The following is a 17,464-nucleotide window of genomic DNA, read 5'->3' on the forward strand; positions in this document are numbered from 1 at the left end:
CAGCCCAGCTGCTACACACAAGATTGAGCCGAGGAGACCCCGGGGCTATAGCTTCCCACAGCAAACGGACACCAGCAGACTGCCCCCGGGGGCTCCTGCATTCCCCAGGCTCTTGCTGCCAGTGGCTCTGTTTGAGGTAGTTGATCTCTGAAGATCCTTAAGCAGGAGAGAGCTGGAATGACGCTGAGTAACCCAGGAACAGGCAGAGGCCTGCCCACCCAGGCCTGAGGCTGGGGGCTGGACCCTTACTGAAACCACTGAGCTGCTGTAGGTGTCCTCAGCTGCACTCGGGCCCCCTGCAGGGTAGCCACACACTTCAGCAACAACTCCAGGGAAGTCGAGGACAGAAGGGAGAACGTAGACAGTCTGTAGGGACAAGGCCTTACCCGCATGCCTGACACTCCCCTAGCACTAAAAAAAATCATTTTATTGTTGTCAAAAACACGTGCTTGCTCCAAATTAAAGAGGCACATCTGGCCCCAGCCTCACACCCCATACCCACCCAAGCCAGGTATGACTCGTCATCACACCCTGCGGCGCACGTGTCTGGTTCTAATACACTTGAGCCCTTGCCAAGCAGGCCACACCTGGAGAAAGGCAGGAGAGTCAGAAAACAGACCCTGGTACAGACAGGCCCCAGGCTGGACAGAAAGTGCAGTGCTGGCAGTGCCCTAGGACCTGGAGGGGTGGGTGGTTAGTGAAATGTGGGAGAGGTCAAAAGAGAAGTGGGTGTCCCATCCCTGCCGCCCACCTAGCACTGTGCCACCTTGAGTCATTCCTGGAGACAGAAAAAGAGCCAGCAGCCTGGGAGGCGGGGGCAGACTACGACATAGAGCAGAGGGCAGGTGAGGACAAAGTGGCCGTGCAGCTCGAGAACAGGCACAGAATCTGGCTGGGGTCCAGAAGCCATCCTGAGGACACGCTTCCTGCCAGAGTTCCCCACCCAGCCACTGCCCTGCCCCATGGTTGCCAGAAGGGCTCCTGGCCTGGTCAGGGCCAGCCCCGCCCACAGCCCGTCCCTGGCCCACACCCAGCCACGTGCCAGTCAGGTCCTGGCAGGAGTTGAGGAGCCCCAGGCCCAGGGGAAGGAGTACAGACGGAGAGCTGCAGGACGGGTCTGGGTAGAGCCCAAGGAGCTGGGCCCTGGCTCCTTCCTGCCCCAGACAGAATTCCCCACTGCCTGCCCGCAGGCCTTGGCACTCACCAGATTCCCTCTTGATGAGCCTGGCTGGTAGTCTTGGGGCAGCTGGGACTCTCCGCTTGGCACTCTGCTCGTTCCAGTATTCCCGCCAGTGCCGCAGCTGGGAGTGGATGAAGCGCCACATGAGCCAAGCCTGGGCCGCACACACCAGCAGCAGCACGCAGAGCCTGCAGAGGTGCAGAGCATGGGGCTCAGAGTGGGGCTCAGGCCACAGTCCAGAGCAGGGGAGGAAACAGGTCAGAAACCCTGCCACTCCCATGGCCTGTCACACTCGGCCCCGGCGCACCCCACCCTGGAAGAGCACGGGGTTCATTCTGTGCCAGTCTGTGCTCTAGCACAGGGGTGGTGACAGACAGACGGAGGCTAGACAGACCAGGAAGGAGGGTGTGACAGATGCCTTTGAAGCTCCATAATCATAATGCCCCCTTGCCTGGCTGGGACCCATGGCCTGTCCCTTTTGTACCCATAACACAGACCACAGCTCATGTCAGCTCCATAGATATTGGAAGAATTCAAGTGACTTGCTTTATGATATAGCAGAAATCATTCTAGAGTGGCTTCTCATTTGCAAGCCACTTAAATCTGAGCAACCCTGGACGAATGAGAACCCTCCCCAGCCTAAAGGTCTCACGGAAACACAATGCTTCCTCGCTGCTATGGGAGACCACTAGCCAAGGTGTGGACAACACAGACACGAAGAGTTCAAGCGCAGCTGTAACAATCACTGAGAAGCTGGATGCGAAACCTCCCGTGCACCATGAAGTGCTGGGGAAGGGGAAGGGATGCCCGTGAGGGCTGAGGCCCTGACTAGTCTGGGCGGGCCGACGCTGGGAAGTGAAAATGGTTTTGATGGAAGCAGAAGGCTGGCATCTCTCCTCCCCTCAGGACTAATGTCCAGAGATTTCCAATTCAATATCAATGTGTGGAAGACTTAAGGGTCTGCTGCCTCCTGATCTTCTGTGGAAGTTATGCAAAGTCCAGGAGGCTCTTGGCAGCTCTCAGGGAGCCCTGGATTATTGCCGCAGGCTTCTGCCCAACTCACCTGCAAAGCAAGGTATTGAAGTTCCCTTTCTCAGGGTCAAAGGCCTGGTTTTCCATGCGAGCAAGTCCAAAGCCGATGGCCAGCACGGCGAGGGTGAGGATGAAGAGGCGGGTGACCCCAAACACAGCAGCCCAGGCATTAAACCTGCTCACGGAGGTGAAAAAGGGACATCAGACTTTAGGGTCAGTGAGGGAACCTTCGCTCACTTGAGAAGTGACCCAAAGTGGGAAGAAGGTTCAAGTGTGGCTGAGTAGGGCGCTGGAATGATGAGGTATCTATCTAGAATAAAATGCCCCAGAAAACAAAAAAAGGAACTTTGGGACACTGCCTACAGATAAGGGGGCAGCTGACACCCAAGGAAGGACCCTCCCACCAGCCGGGTCCCAGGGGAGGCTCCTGCCTCTCACTCCCCGCCACCCCACCTGCTGCCTGCATCAGGCCAGCCAGCCCCGCTGTACCACTTACAGCTTCTCGTTGTTCTCATCCGCAAAGTAGAAGAGCCGGGCCATGTGGAAGAGGAACTCGGTGGAGTACTGCAGCAGCAGCAAGATCAGGCCTAGGCGGCTCAGGCTGGGGAGAAACAAATGAGCCTCACGGTCCCTCCCAGAGACCATGGAGGACAGAGGCAAGCGGCCTGCAACCCCGGGCGCTGCTCTGCACTCCACGTTCCCTGGCTGGCCCTGTCTTATCCTTTAGGATTCAGATCTGTTGTCACACCTTTAAGAATTTTTCCTAATACTGAAACTTGTGGCTTTTCACCTGTCCTGCCAGGGTCAGGTACCCCTAACCCACTCCCGTAAGTGACCCTGGCTGATGCTCTTCATTACATTTGTCACCTTGCATCCATCACCTGGCCCAGGCATAAAAAGTGCTCAGAACAATTTGCTGAGCTTTGCTTGTAGAAATACGAGGGACTGCCACTGCCTGATTTTTTCATTATCCACGTCTTCACAGCTAAGAAGTGCGTGAAGAAGCAAAACTCAACATAATGCAAAACTCTGTGCTAGAGAACTAACCTCTAAAAAACGAGCATCCACTCAGACATCAACCCCTCTGCTCAATTCCAGGCATGAAGTTGTTACTGACTTTCTTAGGCACTTTGCTGTAGATGGTCAGCTGTCATTAAAACAAACGCAAAGTGAAATGACAGGTCCTGCTGAACATGCAGGGCTTCAGGAAGTCAATGAGATAACGCAGGAGCCACTCACTCATTAGCTCACTCACGCAGGCAGTGCGCGGTCCATAAGGATCTGGCCAAGTCCACCCAATGAGACCAAAGAAGCGCAAATCTATCATAACAGTCACTGGATCCCGAGAGAGGTCAAAAGAACGATGTCCAAACTACCTAATGTCTTCGCATGGCACAGGAAGTCCAACATGATCCTGCCCGTGACCTCACCTCAAACCTCACTTTCTGTACTCCAGCCACACTGGCTTTATGTGCACTCCCACTTCAGGGCCTTGCACCAGCTATTCCCTTCGCCTGCCCAGCTCCCTCCCCAGATCTCACCATACCTGGCTCTTGTCATTCACACCTCAACCTGAGTCACCTCCTCAGAGAGGCCTTCCCTCACCACACCAAAGGTGCAAGGGCACAACTTGCTCCATTACATTGCCCTGCTTTATTTTCTTCACTGCACTTACCACACAGGAAACTATTTACTTATCTCCTTATTTATGGTCTGCCTCCCTGAGAACAGACACCCCAGGAGAGCAGTGCCTGTCTGCCTTCACCCAGATATAACCACAACTCCTAAAGCAGCCCCTGGCCCACAGGAGGGCTCAGTCAGTTTTGAGTGAGTAAAGGCCTCCAAAAGCCAAGCTCCTCACCAAAATGAGACACCCCCCCCCACACACATCATTCTGCATTTCAAAGGCCCATCTTCTGTGAGAAATCCTGCAGCCAAGGGCTTCCTTTCCCCACACCCACTTCTGAAAACAAGAACAAGGACAGAGGAGAAAGATGGTCACTGTCCCCAAATGAGCAGAGATGTGACTGCCAGCCTCATTGCGAACAGGACAGGCGTCATTTTGGAGGACCTGCTGCTCCCTGCTCTCTCAGTCCTATCCTCATTCCAAAACAAGAATTTACAGAACTCAGCGCAAACAGGGTCAGATGCTGCCCTTCTCTTTCCCTATGACATGTCAGATGTAGCGTGGAGCATCTCACATCTTTGGGAAGAAGTGGTGATACAGCAGGGATCCAACAGCAGTAGGAAGCTTTCCTTCTATTACGATCTGCCTATACATTCTCATCTGAGTCCTCGCCACATACTGCTGGGGTAACAGGGCAGACTGGCTTCCTCGGACCTATTCTGCAGGTGACATATGGGTGTCCAACACAAAGGTGGAGGTGACCCCACCACCCAGAATTCACCCTTCCAGACCCATCTAGGAATTGATGCTACTCTAGGCCTCCAGAGACAGGTGAGTAGGTTTGAGAACTGCCTTCCTCCTGACCCTGTTACCCAGAATCCACCATCCTCACAAGGTATCCGCTGTGAGGAACTAGGAGATCATGGGCACCACGAACTCCAGATCCTTAGCAGAAAGCTACACAATGCTCAAGTTCCCAAAATGCTGGTCTAAAGAAAGTAGAGGGTATTTCTGCTATACTGCATGACAACATTCAAGAAAAACCCAAATTAGTGATGGCATACCCTATTCATCAATATGAATCTTTTCATAGAAAAGAATCCACAGCCAAACACTATAGTAATTCTCTCGACTTCTGACAACCAAGAAGGGACTACTCTCCGTTTTATTACAAATCAAAGGGAAGAGGGTTCCAGGGCTATGAGCTCTGACAGCTTCCGCCACTGGTCACGTGAGTTTAGAGCCCAGCTTCAAGATGCCTTCACCTAAAAAGTCACAGATCAAGCGCCAACATCCTTCAGAAGCTTCCCCTGGTTGTCTCAGGTTGAGGTCGCTGTTCTGGGTTTCCCTGGCAGATGACATGTCACAGCATAGCACTTATCACACTAAACTGTCCTCCTACTATGTCTGCAACTGTCCCCTACTACGCTGAGAGTGAACCACTAAAGATAAAGGAATCTTCCATCATCCATCTCTGTATTCCCAGGTCTAAGCCTGGTGTTTGGCACACAGAAGGTGTCTAATAAATGCCTGCTAACTGAATGAAGGTCTGGAGAGATGCACAAACAGGAGGGCAAGGAGATGTGGCTGCCTCCGGAGTCTCACTCACTTTAGGAGGTATGCTCCGGCTATGTGGACCAGATACAGGCAAATGTACTGGAGCTGGCGGGGAATTTCCTCCTGCAAACAAAAGAAGCAGACAGAGAATGTTCTCGTCCCCAACGGAAGATGCAGGAATGGAGGGGAGTGTGAAGGGGCGAGGGCAGGCCAGGCCCCCTTCCCCACGGCCGGCCGCAGGGCTGGGCTGCTTTAATGCAGGCAGTCCCAGGTCATGGCAGAGACCTGTGCACCAGGCTGCTGATTAAGTCTGAGGGTGAGGCAGCAGCTGCGGGTCCACAGTCAGAGGGCAGGGTTGGGTTGAGAAAGAAGGGACAGGGACTGGGGAACAGGGCTTTTGGAAATAATTCAGAAGGAAGCTATTAAAAAAAAAAAAAAAAAAAAAAGACTGTGGGAAAGGCAAAAACTTTTCCATCCGCCACCCAGAAGATGAGAGTTAGAACTCCCTCAAAGCCACATACATGTCTAGCGTGGAGGCAGGGAAGAGACACTCTCATGGAGGTCTTCCTGGAGACTTCGACAGGGGCTGACTCAGCATTTTTCTCAAGCCACCAAGACATCCCCATCTCCACCCAATGCTCTGTGCTTCCAGAGGAGGGACAGAGAACTACTGGGAATGGCAGGAGGGGAGGACAAACGGCTTCAAGAGGGGGAAGTGAGTACTCACCTTCCGTACCTTCTGGAAGTATAGCTCAGGGAGAGCGTGCAGCCAGTAGGCCAGCTGGCACAGGTAGAAAAACTTCACCTGGAAGCTGGAGATAAGGGAGAGAGTTATGCAAGAGGGATGGAGAAAAATGTCCCTGCAGTGTTTAGTAAACAAAGGAGGGAAAGGCAAGGGCCAGGCCTGGGAGGAGCAAGAAAAGGAGGCAGGAAGGTCTGCCAGCACCACACTGCTGGGCCGGACCCTGCTCCACAGACAAGTACTCTTAAAGGGACACAGAAAGTCCAATGAAAGAAACAAAAATGATGAAAAGTAGGCAGAGGAGGCAGGTCTTCAGCCTGGAGAAGAGAAGGCTGAGGAGAAAGCTGAGTCTAGAGCACTGTCAATGGAGAGGAGGGTGGAGCAAATATACTGAAGAACGAATGGATCGAAGTAGCAAAGGAAGGATCTCACTCAGCTTCAGGGCCTCTGTAGTCATTGTTCTACAGAGTCTTAGGAAAGGCAAAGAGTGGTCTCCTGAGGACATGGGACCAGCTGTTGCCCTCAGGGTGTCTCATCTGGAACAGGAGAGGAAGGGGATGCTACCTCCGATGAAGAACCAGCCATGGAAGGCAGGAAGGGAAGATGTGCTGTGAACATGAGTGAGTCACCAAGAAGGTACAAAGCCGGAGAGCTTTATAGAGATGCTCTGCTCCTGTATCTCTCACATGGTTTAGGAACCTGCTACAGACTGGAAGTCTGTGTCCCCTCAAAATTTATCTGTTGAAATCTGAATCCCCAGTGTGACAGTATCAGGAAGTGGAGCCTTTGGGAAATGATTTAGTCATGAGAGCAGAGCCCTCACGAGTGGGATTAATGTCCTCGTAAAAAAGGCCCCAGAGAGCTCCCTCTCTGCCTCCGCCCTGTGAGGACACAGAGAGAAGGCGGCCATGTATGAACAGGAAGTTGGCCCTCAGCAGACAGGGAAACTGTGGGCACCCTGATCTTGGACTTCCCAGCCTCCAGAACTGTGAGACATACATTTCTGTTATCTATAAGCCATCCCAGTCTATGGTATTCTGTTATAGCAGCCTGAGCTAAGATGGTACCTCTGAGGTAGGGGCTGGTGCAGATGACACCTCATTTTGAGATCCTCAAGTCAAGGAGACTGGGAGGAAGCAGCTCCCAGACAAGTCTGCCTTCCACGATACTATGCCCTAACAGGCTCAGGATATGGTTGGCCCCATGCCAGCTGGCCCCCTGGTGTTCTGGCCACATTTTAGGATGAGGAAGCCAGTGGACCAGCTGGCTCCCCCCAGGGACCTAGTCATGAGCATACTCACGGGAGGTACACGTGCGGGTAGTCTTCCCAAAGGCTTCTCGGGTTTGTTAAATATCCTTCCTGTGGTGGGAGAGAAGAGTTGGCATTTAGAGATGTGAATGTAAGACCTGCTGGGGCCCTGAGCAGGCCCAGGGGTCAGGGACGCACCTAATCTCCAGTTGCCAGAAAGACAAAGGAACAGAAATCGTGAGAATGAAGGACCTCTCCATTGGGGATCTGCTGGCATCTGGCTAGTATCTTTACTGTGAAACAGAGGTGACAGAATAGGAAAAGTCTGCAGGGGTCAGAAATCTGTACCTGGATGTGGGCCTTATAATCACACTAGTTATAAGCTCTGAACAACTTAGTCCCCAAGCTTCAGTTGGCTCATCTGTAAAAGGAGGATAAAAATACTTGCCCTCCCGGTTATTGTTAGAAATAAATGTGACAGTTACGTATGTTTATGTGACAATGTCCAGTATTATGCCTAGCATGTGGCACTCAGGAAATGCTTGTAGAATGAATAAGCAAATGGACTCCAGAATCACTGTCTACTGGAAAAAGCCTAGTTTGGTTTTTCATATCATCATGGGCCTCGCTATGACATCTCACCCCATAGGCCTCATAAGTATAACATCGTTATTGCTAGCTGCCTCCATTACTATGCAAGTTCCTGCAGCCTGTGGACTTTTCTTGCCCTTCTTTACCTCTGGCAACTAGCCCAGGGCCTCTTATAGAGTAAGGGAATATAACCCCAAAACCCTCTCATCACAAAACATCTAGAAATGCTGGATGAAATCTAATAAATATTCTTTTAAATGCAAAGCAGAGCTTACAATAAGAAAGGAAAAACCTCTGAGACTCCAAAAGGACAGGGAACTAAAAGTTATAGCAATAAGGTAAAGGTAGAGGGCCAGGGTCTCTGTGCCCAAGTGGGAACAGAAGACTGTGCCTTGGGAGGTGACATCTGAGACCCTTGTATAAAAATTGGGACCCTTAAGGCGCTACGACCTCAGAGAAAGAGTAGACCAGAAAGAGTCTGACAACCAACACAGGAAGATGAAGAAGCTGCCTACTCACCCTGGGCTTGGGATGAAAACAGAAATATTATCGCCTGAAAATTTGTAACCTCAGGTTTGCTTTCACATGGGTTTGTAGTTCAGATTTATAGCACCTGTGTGACCCAGGAATCATCAGGCTATGAAATTAGAATTAACAGTAGTGTTGTGAGCCAGTGATACCATTGGGACATACTCTCATCTTAGAATGTACAGGATTCTCACACATAAAACCTTGCTAAAGATGAGTTTACAATCCAAGATAATGAAACACATGAGGAAACGAATCACCCAAGGACAGGTTAGTTTGAACTCATTTCAGAACCAGGAAAATAATGGGACAGATGTGAAGGATCTCTTGAACCAAGATGATTTTTCAGCAGCACAGCTGAAATCTGAGCTGGGCCACCAACTTCCTGGTCCAAAAACCTCAGGCCTGATTGCTTCAGTATGTCAAAAAATTAATGAAGCTGGTGGCCTTCATGAGGAGGCTGAGAGCACCAGGTAGGCAGTGCTCAGGAAAAAGAGGCAGCCAACAAGGTTTAGTGAGACGTACTCCAGGTTACCACCTATCAGCTCCTCAGTTTACTTCCAAGTGAGGGCTGATCCACCATTCTGGGATGTTTCTAGTACTGTCCAGAGCCCCAATCCCACAACCTGGGGCCTCATTAATACAAGAACCTGATAGGTCATCTGAGCATGCGTATGCACCAGCGTAGCCATGGAAACTTAGATCTGAAGGAAAAGGTCTCATCCCAAACCCTCAGCCTCATTTTTATTTGGTCTCTTCTCATTACTACCACCCTTTCTCCCACCATCACACACAGACTGAGGCTCTGGGGCATGTGGAGGTGGAGGAGCACTTTCTGACACCCACATGGCTGCCATACAACCCGGCCAGTCGCACACCTGGCTTCATGAAAATGTTGGAACTGGGCACACAGCGATTCGTGGTCTTCCACTCCCTACCTCATTCCAAGGAAATCACAGAGGTGAGAACATTCCTTCCTAGAGGAAGCAGTGATGTATTTAAGGAGGAAAATGGTACTTCTGGGACTGAGGTAGAAGAATTTCTGCCAAAAAAAGACTGGCCAAGAGAGGCAGCACCGAGAGAACTCTAAAGCCCAAATGATCTTGATTTTAAACAGGAACCCAACCCAGTTTGGCCCCTTTATTTAGGAGACTAGGAGGTCAGAACTTTGAAGCCAGCAAGCAAAGTCCCTAGAAAAAATGCTGCTTGTTTGTGAATGTCCAGTCTTCAGGGACTATGCAGGAGGGGGTGGAGGGAGGAGAGCATTGGGAGCCAGAGGAAAAATGACTCACTGCTCTGAAAACAGCCTTTTCCAGACCTCAGGCCAGGCAGCTGCCTGAGAGGGACCTGGGGCCTGGGCACCTCAGGACTCAGGCGTGCCAAGTACCTGAGAGCCCAGGGAGCCAGGTGTGGCAGAGGGAGCACCAATAACCCACCCCGATTCCTACCCACTGACAGGTACCGGCAGAGGGTCTGCGGGAACTTTTGAAATCCTTTGTTCTCTCTGGTTCTACAAATCGACCTATGAGCTAAGTGAGGCCTGAGCTAGAACAATCTTTCCCCTTCCCCCTCTCCCAACAGCCTTCCTTTTTGGTGTATGAAGAACAAGAACCACTGAAACAGCAGAATCTAGTCATAACAGTTGCTACCTAGACTCAGATATACCTCATAGCATTTGTCCTACGGGCACAGCCAAGAACTGAAGTTCTGGTTCAAGTGATCAGTCCATTAGCAGAACTCAGCCCTAACACAAGCACCAGCGTTCAAGGTGTTCCCACTACCATGTTCTCACTGAGTACTGAACTTTAGGTTTTAAAATATGAAGTGAGGCACCCCAAGGAAGTCAGACAGGGAAGTTAGCCCATCCACCTGGCCATACTCCTATCACTCTGCCTGTATAAACGCAGAGAGAAACGTCTGAATCAAACACCAAAATAAAACTGGTTATTTCTGGAGGGAGGGATTTGGGGTAAATTTTTGCTTTCTTTTTTCAACTTTCATGTGTTGCTTATTTTAAGAATAATGTTCTATGATGTTTATACAAGCGCTCCATTACTTTAAAAACTGTTGAAGGACGGAGCAACAAGATGCATGTGCAGTCCGTTCATTCTCACAAGCATTATTTAGTGAGCGGTTAGTTTGTGCCATGCACTGTACTAGGATAGAGCAGGGAGCACAGTGCCTGTCACAAGCAGCTCAGAGTCTAGTGGGAAAGGCAGACAGCAAAGAATATGCACGTGAACAAGAAAAGCACCACAGTAATGGGCACGGTGCAGAAAATACAAATTGTAGGGGTTCTCTGAGGAGGCGACATTTAGGTGGAGGCGTAGCCAGCAAGAAGGAACCAGCCATGGGATGTCAGGGGAAGGAGGATCTGATCAGAGGAACAACAACAGTGCAAAGCCCAGGAGGCAGAAACAGCAGGAGAGTCATAGCAACCAAGGGAAGAACGTGGGGCTGGGGCCAGTGGGATGAGATGGGCGAGGCCAGCATGGCCTAGAGCACAGGGGTCAGGAAGAAAAAAATTTCACTACAAGTAGGATAGGGGATTTTAAGCAGAGGAATGCATGATGTGATTTACGTGCTGAAAAGGTCTGTCTGGCTGAGCAGAAAATGGACTGGGATGGGAGGGTGTAGGAGTAGAAACAGCCTCTTTCTAGAAGGAAGATACTTAGTGATCCAGACCAGAGCTGATGGTGGCCTGGACTACAGGTCAAGGTTTCCCAACCTTGGCGCCAATGATATCTGAGACTGAGTAATTCTTTGTCGTGGGGAGTGTCCTGTGCACTGAAGGAGATTAAGCAGCACCCCTGGCCTCTACCCACTAGATGCTAGTAGCACATTGCCAAATGTCCCCTGGAGGGCAAAATCTCCCCCGGAGAGAAGCACTGGCTGGGGGATGGAGGTACAGGTAGAAAGCAACCGACACAACCTCAGTGTGTTCTGGAGGAAGGGTTGGCAGGGCCTGCTGATGACCTAACTGGCTATGAAGGGTGAAAGAAAAAGAACCAAGTAAAACGTGCATCAAAACAAAAAATAAGATTAAGAAAAAAAAAGACCTAGCTATTTTTACTCCTTTTACAAAACTATCCTCTCTTCAACTGCTTTCATTCCACATAGAATGGTACAGATGGAGTAGGTGAGGGCTAGGAGCTACATGGTGCTATTAGGAGGTGGGGTCACAGGAGGTTTCCAGGGTCCCCTAGGTCTCCATTTCCTGTTGGAGATGTTGAGTGGGGAACTGGCTCTCACCATAATAAAAGCCTGTTATGAGCTTCCCCAAGAAAAGTGCTGCATTCTCCCAGACTAATTAGCATCATCATTTTCAAGCCCTTGAAGGCTGAGAGAAGCACAGACAGAGCAGTTGAGCATTTCACACTCTGGAAGGAGTGTTAAGTAACTTGGCTGTTGGCCTCCAATCTGGTCTAAATGTGTCACAGCTGCTGTGGAATGTCTGGGGTGAGGTAGAAAGGGTAAAAGTGATTCATTCAGAGATGAGGCAATGCTTCTCCTGAAAGACCAGTTAAATGTGCGTGGTACCCTGAAGCTGTTCTGCCTCAAAGCTGCTCAGGGTCTCCAGAGGCAGGCATGAACCAAACAACGAGCAGTGGGGAGAGGCCTGAAATCCCGCAGTACCTAGACTTCGTAGGGCCAGAATGTGAGCTGCACAACAGCAGGGGGCGCTACTCACACAGACTACCTGTAAGTCCGTGGGACAGAGTAACGTGTCAGCCCTGCTTGAGAGGGCAGAAGTCTTAGGTCCTGCGTTCACAATTCCTAGTGTCCTGTTCAGGAAAACTGTTTCGAAACTGTTTTGTGATTAAATGATAACGGAGATAAAAACAATGGACAAAAGAACATGTTGACGTTTCTGAGACTATGAATTCAACGCTCAGCTCTTGAGACAGAGAGCTCCTTGGGGTGTGAAAGCTCATCACTGTCACTGAAGGAAGACGACGGGAGTGAGGGTGTCAGTAAGGGCAGCAAAGGAGATTTATAAATGGTCACACGGGGCTGCTGAATTTTCCAACCCCAGGCCTGGATTTCTCATAGAACAAGTCTAGCTCCTGAAAAACAGACCAGGTTACAAACAGGTGGTGCTGGTGTGGTGAGAGGGGGTGGTGAGGATGCTAATTAAACACTTCCTAACAGGACAGGCCGGATCTTGTTACAGAGAATCCCAAAGGGCTGTCACATTCCTTTGCAAGAAGGAATTTTGCAGTATCAAAGGCTGTTTGAAATAAGAGTCCTATTGTATAAAACAGGGAGGTAGATCACTTCACTGGTCCTCCAGGCATTTGTGGAAATGGCAAAGACTCTCACAGGGTTTGATGTGTAGACAAGAGGATGCTGGACTTGCTTGCACTGGACTTAGAATCAGACACCCCCGGGTCCAAGCCCTCCCCTGCTACTTCAAAGGCACATGACCAGGGCACACAGGGAAACTTAAATGTTTCTATAATCCATAACACGGGTACCCAAATGAACATAAAACTTATCTTATGGGACAGCATTTGTAGGAGGGCCCTGTAAAATGATACAGTGCTATCTAGGTACATAGTACCATTACTGTAACCTCACACAATAACTATAACGAGTAATTGTTTTCCGGACAAGTTCACTCTCTCCAGCTCTATCATTTGGCCTCTTTCTCACCACAATACCATGAGGATGCAAAAATAGCTTCAGTTTTAAGAAACTGCTCCAAGTTTCCACACTGCTCTTACTCCTTTTCTTCCCAGCTAAGCCCTTTGAGGTGACCTTATTAGCAATCCAAGCTGAGCCATGCTGCCTGGCGGCCCAGGCGCCACCATTCCGCAGTCCCGAGGACCACTCACCGTCACCACCACGTAGAAGCACCATATCACTGAACTGAGATGAAAGACGACCAGCTGTCCAGATTCATTGAACTTGCTGTGTTTGACCTTAGAGAGATGAAGCCGTTTGCTGATTTTCTAAAGAATAAAGAGAATTCCATATATTAATATATATGAGTATACTGGTAACAGGCAGGTTTCAAACTCCTGTTCCTCTTTCTCTCCATGAAAGGGCCGAAGTCTGAAGCCAGCCATAATACAGGTTCTTCAGTGCAAGCCTACTGTGGGTGCACACAGTGCTTCGTCTAATGCAAGCGTTTTAAGAAAGCAGCAGGGTTAATGGCTTCAGCCTAGATGTCAAGAAAGTAGCTCCCAACCAAGCTACATATGGCAGACCCATAAGGACACTGTCCTATCATATTTCAGGCAGTTCACCCCCATGTAATAAATACTGCTGTTGCATGCGATGACTGAAGAAGGCTGTGAGAGGGGAGACCATCTGGTCAACATGCAAATTAGGGGGCAAACAAGTTCAGAGCTGCAGCTTTCTCCTACGCGGGCTCCTGCAATCCAAGACATCTCCCCAGTTTCAGAATCTAGACACATCACTTACATCTAAAATGTACTCCTGAACCACGGCATGCAAGATGATGGTGATGAAGATGTAGAACAAGATCGTGACCAGGTCCTTCGGCCCGTAGTGGTAGTGCACTGTTTCGCTGTCTGAGGAGATAATAATAGCCGCGTCAGCATCCTTGGTGTGAAGAAACGTTCTGGGACCCAAAACTGAAAGGAGACCTGAAGGAAAATGCTTCCCTTTTGCTGTAAACCCCAGACTTAGAGTAAAGAGCTTCCTCCCTAGACTCCTACCCAACCAAAGTCTTGGCCCTTGGGAAGTGCCAATGGGGAGGGCTAAGGAGAACCAAGCATACCACGCTTTTTGATGGCTGCATCTCCTGAGTCTGGACAGGAGAACACAGTGGTTACAGGCTAGGGAATGGAGACAACTGATCTCAATCACACTGGCTGTGTGACTATGGATAAATGAGCAACCTCTCTGAGCTGCAGTTTCCTCCCTTGTAAAATGGATTATAGTTATGCTTCATGGAGAAAGCATAGCATGAAGATTAAGAGTCTGGACTCAGAAGCTGAGTTGGTGTCACAGCTCGTCATTTACTTCCTATGGGACTTAGGGGCACCCCTACACATGACCTTTCTCTGCCTGTTTCCTCATCTGTAAAATGAGGGTAACAGCAATCCCTGTGTCATAGGGTTATTATGAGAATTAGGTGAATAACTGCGAAGTACTTAGAACAAGGTCTGGCACAAAGTAACTGCTATACATGTACTTGTTATTGTTTTTGTTGTTGATGTTGGGAGAATTACATTACTGTGAGAATAAAATATATAATTTATAGGCAAGATGCTTACCATGGTGCCTATAACCATGGTGTAAGCATGAAATAGATGGTAGTTTATTAAACTATTATTTAATAGTAACCGCTTAGATGGAATCCCAGATACAGATGTTTCATAAAGCTCTGCTAGACAGTCTCTTTCTCCACAGACAGAGGAGGATTTACATCCGTGTTTTCCAGTTGGCAGGCCACAGGGTTGCAAGAGCTTGTGAACTCAGATCTGGTAAAATCCCCTCCCGCCAGCAGGCACACAGGCCATCTTTCCAGCTGTGCTGCACTCGCGCTGAGTCACACACACATGAGTCATCTGTCTTTGCTGAGATGCAGTTACCAGAAGAAGGTCGATGGATTTCAGGGTGGCCACGGAACGAAGTAGAACTGACTGGGTCATTCTGAGAGTCAAATCCCTGGACTGGGAGAATGTGACAATGGGCAGTGGTGAGGGGATGAGATGGGTGGCAAGGACAACACCTGTGGGAGGCGCTGGACTGTTGAAATGTGGATAGAAGACACCGCCCCAGCTTCAGAGTGCAGAGGCCGCTAGAAGACTGACAAGCAAATGTATCATTACCCATAGACGGGCATGTGGTACCAAGAAGCAACACAGCAACACAGGGAGCCAGGGCAGATGAGGGCCTGACTCCAGCTGGGGTGGAGGTGATGGGCTAGCAGGTCACAGTGAACAGGAAACCCAGGAATAAGTAGGGGTGGTCAGGGACGGGAGTAGGGGAAGCACCCTGGGCTGAGGAGGCAGCACCTGCAAAGGAAGCAGAGAATGAGGCCAAAGTGCTGCGGGAACAGGGGAGGCTGTCATGGCACGGGAGGAGGCTGCTGTGAATGGCCCTGGGTGCCATGTGAAAAGGTGTGAACTTTATCCTGAAGGCAACATGGAAACATCAAAGAAATCAAATTCAACAGGAAAATGATGAAATTTGAGTTTTGGAAAATTTACTCTGACAGCAGCAAATAGTGTTGTGCCTAGAGATAAAGACATCAGGTAAGGAATCACGGGGGCCTGAATGAAGAGAGGAATGGAGGGAGGAGGGCCTTAAGGGATAGAAAACCGTTAAGATTGGGTGACTGACTGATCCACCGAAGGGGCTGAGATCTGGGAAGGGGAGTCAGGCTTTGAGGACAGGAGAATATGCTGGAGGTGAGAGAGAGATGGGTTATGGGACTTGGCTTCTCCTTTCATCCATCTGCGAAGCTGGGGTTATATCTTCCCTGCCTTCTACATAAGGGAGGATCAAAGGAGACTAATTAGACGGCAGCATATTTTAAAATTACAAAACTACTAAACACAAAGTTTCATCACGAGATGATCATTAATATGCAAAATGGGAGTTAGACAAACAAGCATAATCCAAAAGTAGTGAAATAACACCTGTTAATACTGGATTATTCATTTTGAAGCTTATTTGGGGTCACCTACATTCCTTACCCCAAGTACCATGGTTCCAAAGAAATGTGACCATAGCCTTAAATCCTTCTTGAAACAAGAATAAATGCTTGAATTAATATTCTTTTGTTCCTTTGCTGTTGAGAGCTACATAAATGTTTGGTCATCAACCAATAAACCGTGTGCAAGGCTCCATGCTGGGCACTGGGAAGACAGCATTGAACAAGGGAGGCATGCCCCTGCCCTTTTGGAGCTTAGCAGGTACACACCAAATTCTCATGTACCGAAAAACCACAGGCCAAAGAACTACAACTCAACAACAACAAAAAAACAAACCACTAGATTTAAGAATGGGCAAAGAGCTTGAATAGACATCTCTCCAAGACTACACACAAATGGCCAACAGGTACATAAAAAGGCTCTCAATACCACTGTCAGTAGGAATATGCAAATCAAAACACCACCTCACGTCCATTAGAATGGCTACAATTAAACAACAACAACGAAAATAGAAAATAACAAGCATTGGCAATGTGTATAAACTGGAACTTTTTGTGCACTGTTCGTGGGCATGTAAAATGGTATAGTCACTATGGAAAATAGTTATGGTGGTTCCTCAAATTAAAAACAGAACTACCATATGATCCAGCAATTCCATTTCTGAGTATATACTCAAAAGAACTGAAAGCAGATCCTGAAGAAATATCTGTACACTCCTGTTCATAGAAGCATTACTCACAAAAGCCAAAGGGAGAAACAACCCAAGTGTCCCTCAGTAGGTAAACAGAAAAACAAAATGTGGTATACACATACAACGGAATATCATTCAGCCTTAAACAGTAGGGAAATCCTGTCATATGCTATAACATAGATGAAGCTAGAGAACACTTACGCTAAATGAAATAAGCCAGTCCAAAAAAGACAAATACTGTACGACTCCATCATATGAAGTTCCTATAGCAGTCCAACTCACAGAAACAGAAAGGAGAATGGTGGTTGCCAAGGGAAAGGAAAAGGGAGAGCTGATGTTTAATGGGTACAAAGTATCAGTTTTGCAAGACTGGTTGCCCAACAATGCACTTAACTCTACTGGACTGTATACTCAGAAATGGAAAAGATGGTAAATTTTGTATTATGTATATTTTACCATAATTTAATAAAAAAAACAAATGCCAGTGCCCAGGTGTAATAAGTGCTCTGGCGTGGACTGAGGCTGAGGGGGAAATAACAAAGAGCAGAGGGTGGTCGAGGAAGGGTGGTCCAGGAGAGGGGCACAAAAGTCAAAGTGTGCAAGGGGAGAGGGCTGGCGAGGGCGGAGTGCAGG

The 17,464-nt window shown here is 49.0% G+C and overlaps 1 protein-coding gene across 2 annotated transcripts in view; it reads right to left on the reverse strand.

Annotated features, from left to right (window-relative positions):
- TRAM2 (translocation associated membrane protein 2) overlaps positions 1-17,464 on the reverse strand; it is a 69,338-nt gene that overhangs the window by 5,196 nt on the left and 46,678 nt on the right. The window contains exons 3-10 of one of the 2 annotated variants that reach the window (XM_016129586.2): positions 13,937-14,046; positions 13,345-13,461; positions 7,440-7,498; positions 6,124-6,208; positions 5,449-5,519; positions 2,709-2,813; positions 2,244-2,387; positions 1,205-1,368 (exon numbers count right to left, since the gene is read on the reverse strand). In XM_016129586.2, the coding sequence (XP_015985072.1) occupies positions 1,205-1,368; positions 2,244-2,387; positions 2,709-2,813; positions 5,449-5,519; positions 6,124-6,208; positions 7,440-7,498; positions 13,345-13,461; positions 13,937-14,046 (855 nt within the window). The remainder of the gene's footprint in view (positions 1-1,204; positions 1,369-2,243; positions 2,388-2,708; positions 2,814-5,448; positions 5,520-6,123; positions 6,209-7,439; positions 7,499-13,344; positions 13,462-13,936; positions 14,047-17,464) is intronic. The other variant, XM_016129593.2, reaches the window with a different exon arrangement.

The sequence above is a fragment of the Rousettus aegyptiacus genome, unplaced genomic scaffold, assembly GCF_014176215.1.
Source record: "Rousettus aegyptiacus isolate mRouAeg1 unplaced genomic scaffold, mRouAeg1.p scaffold_m13_p_1, whole genome shotgun sequence".
NCBI classification, from domain to species: Eukaryota; Metazoa; Chordata; class Mammalia; order Chiroptera; family Pteropodidae; genus Rousettus; species Rousettus aegyptiacus.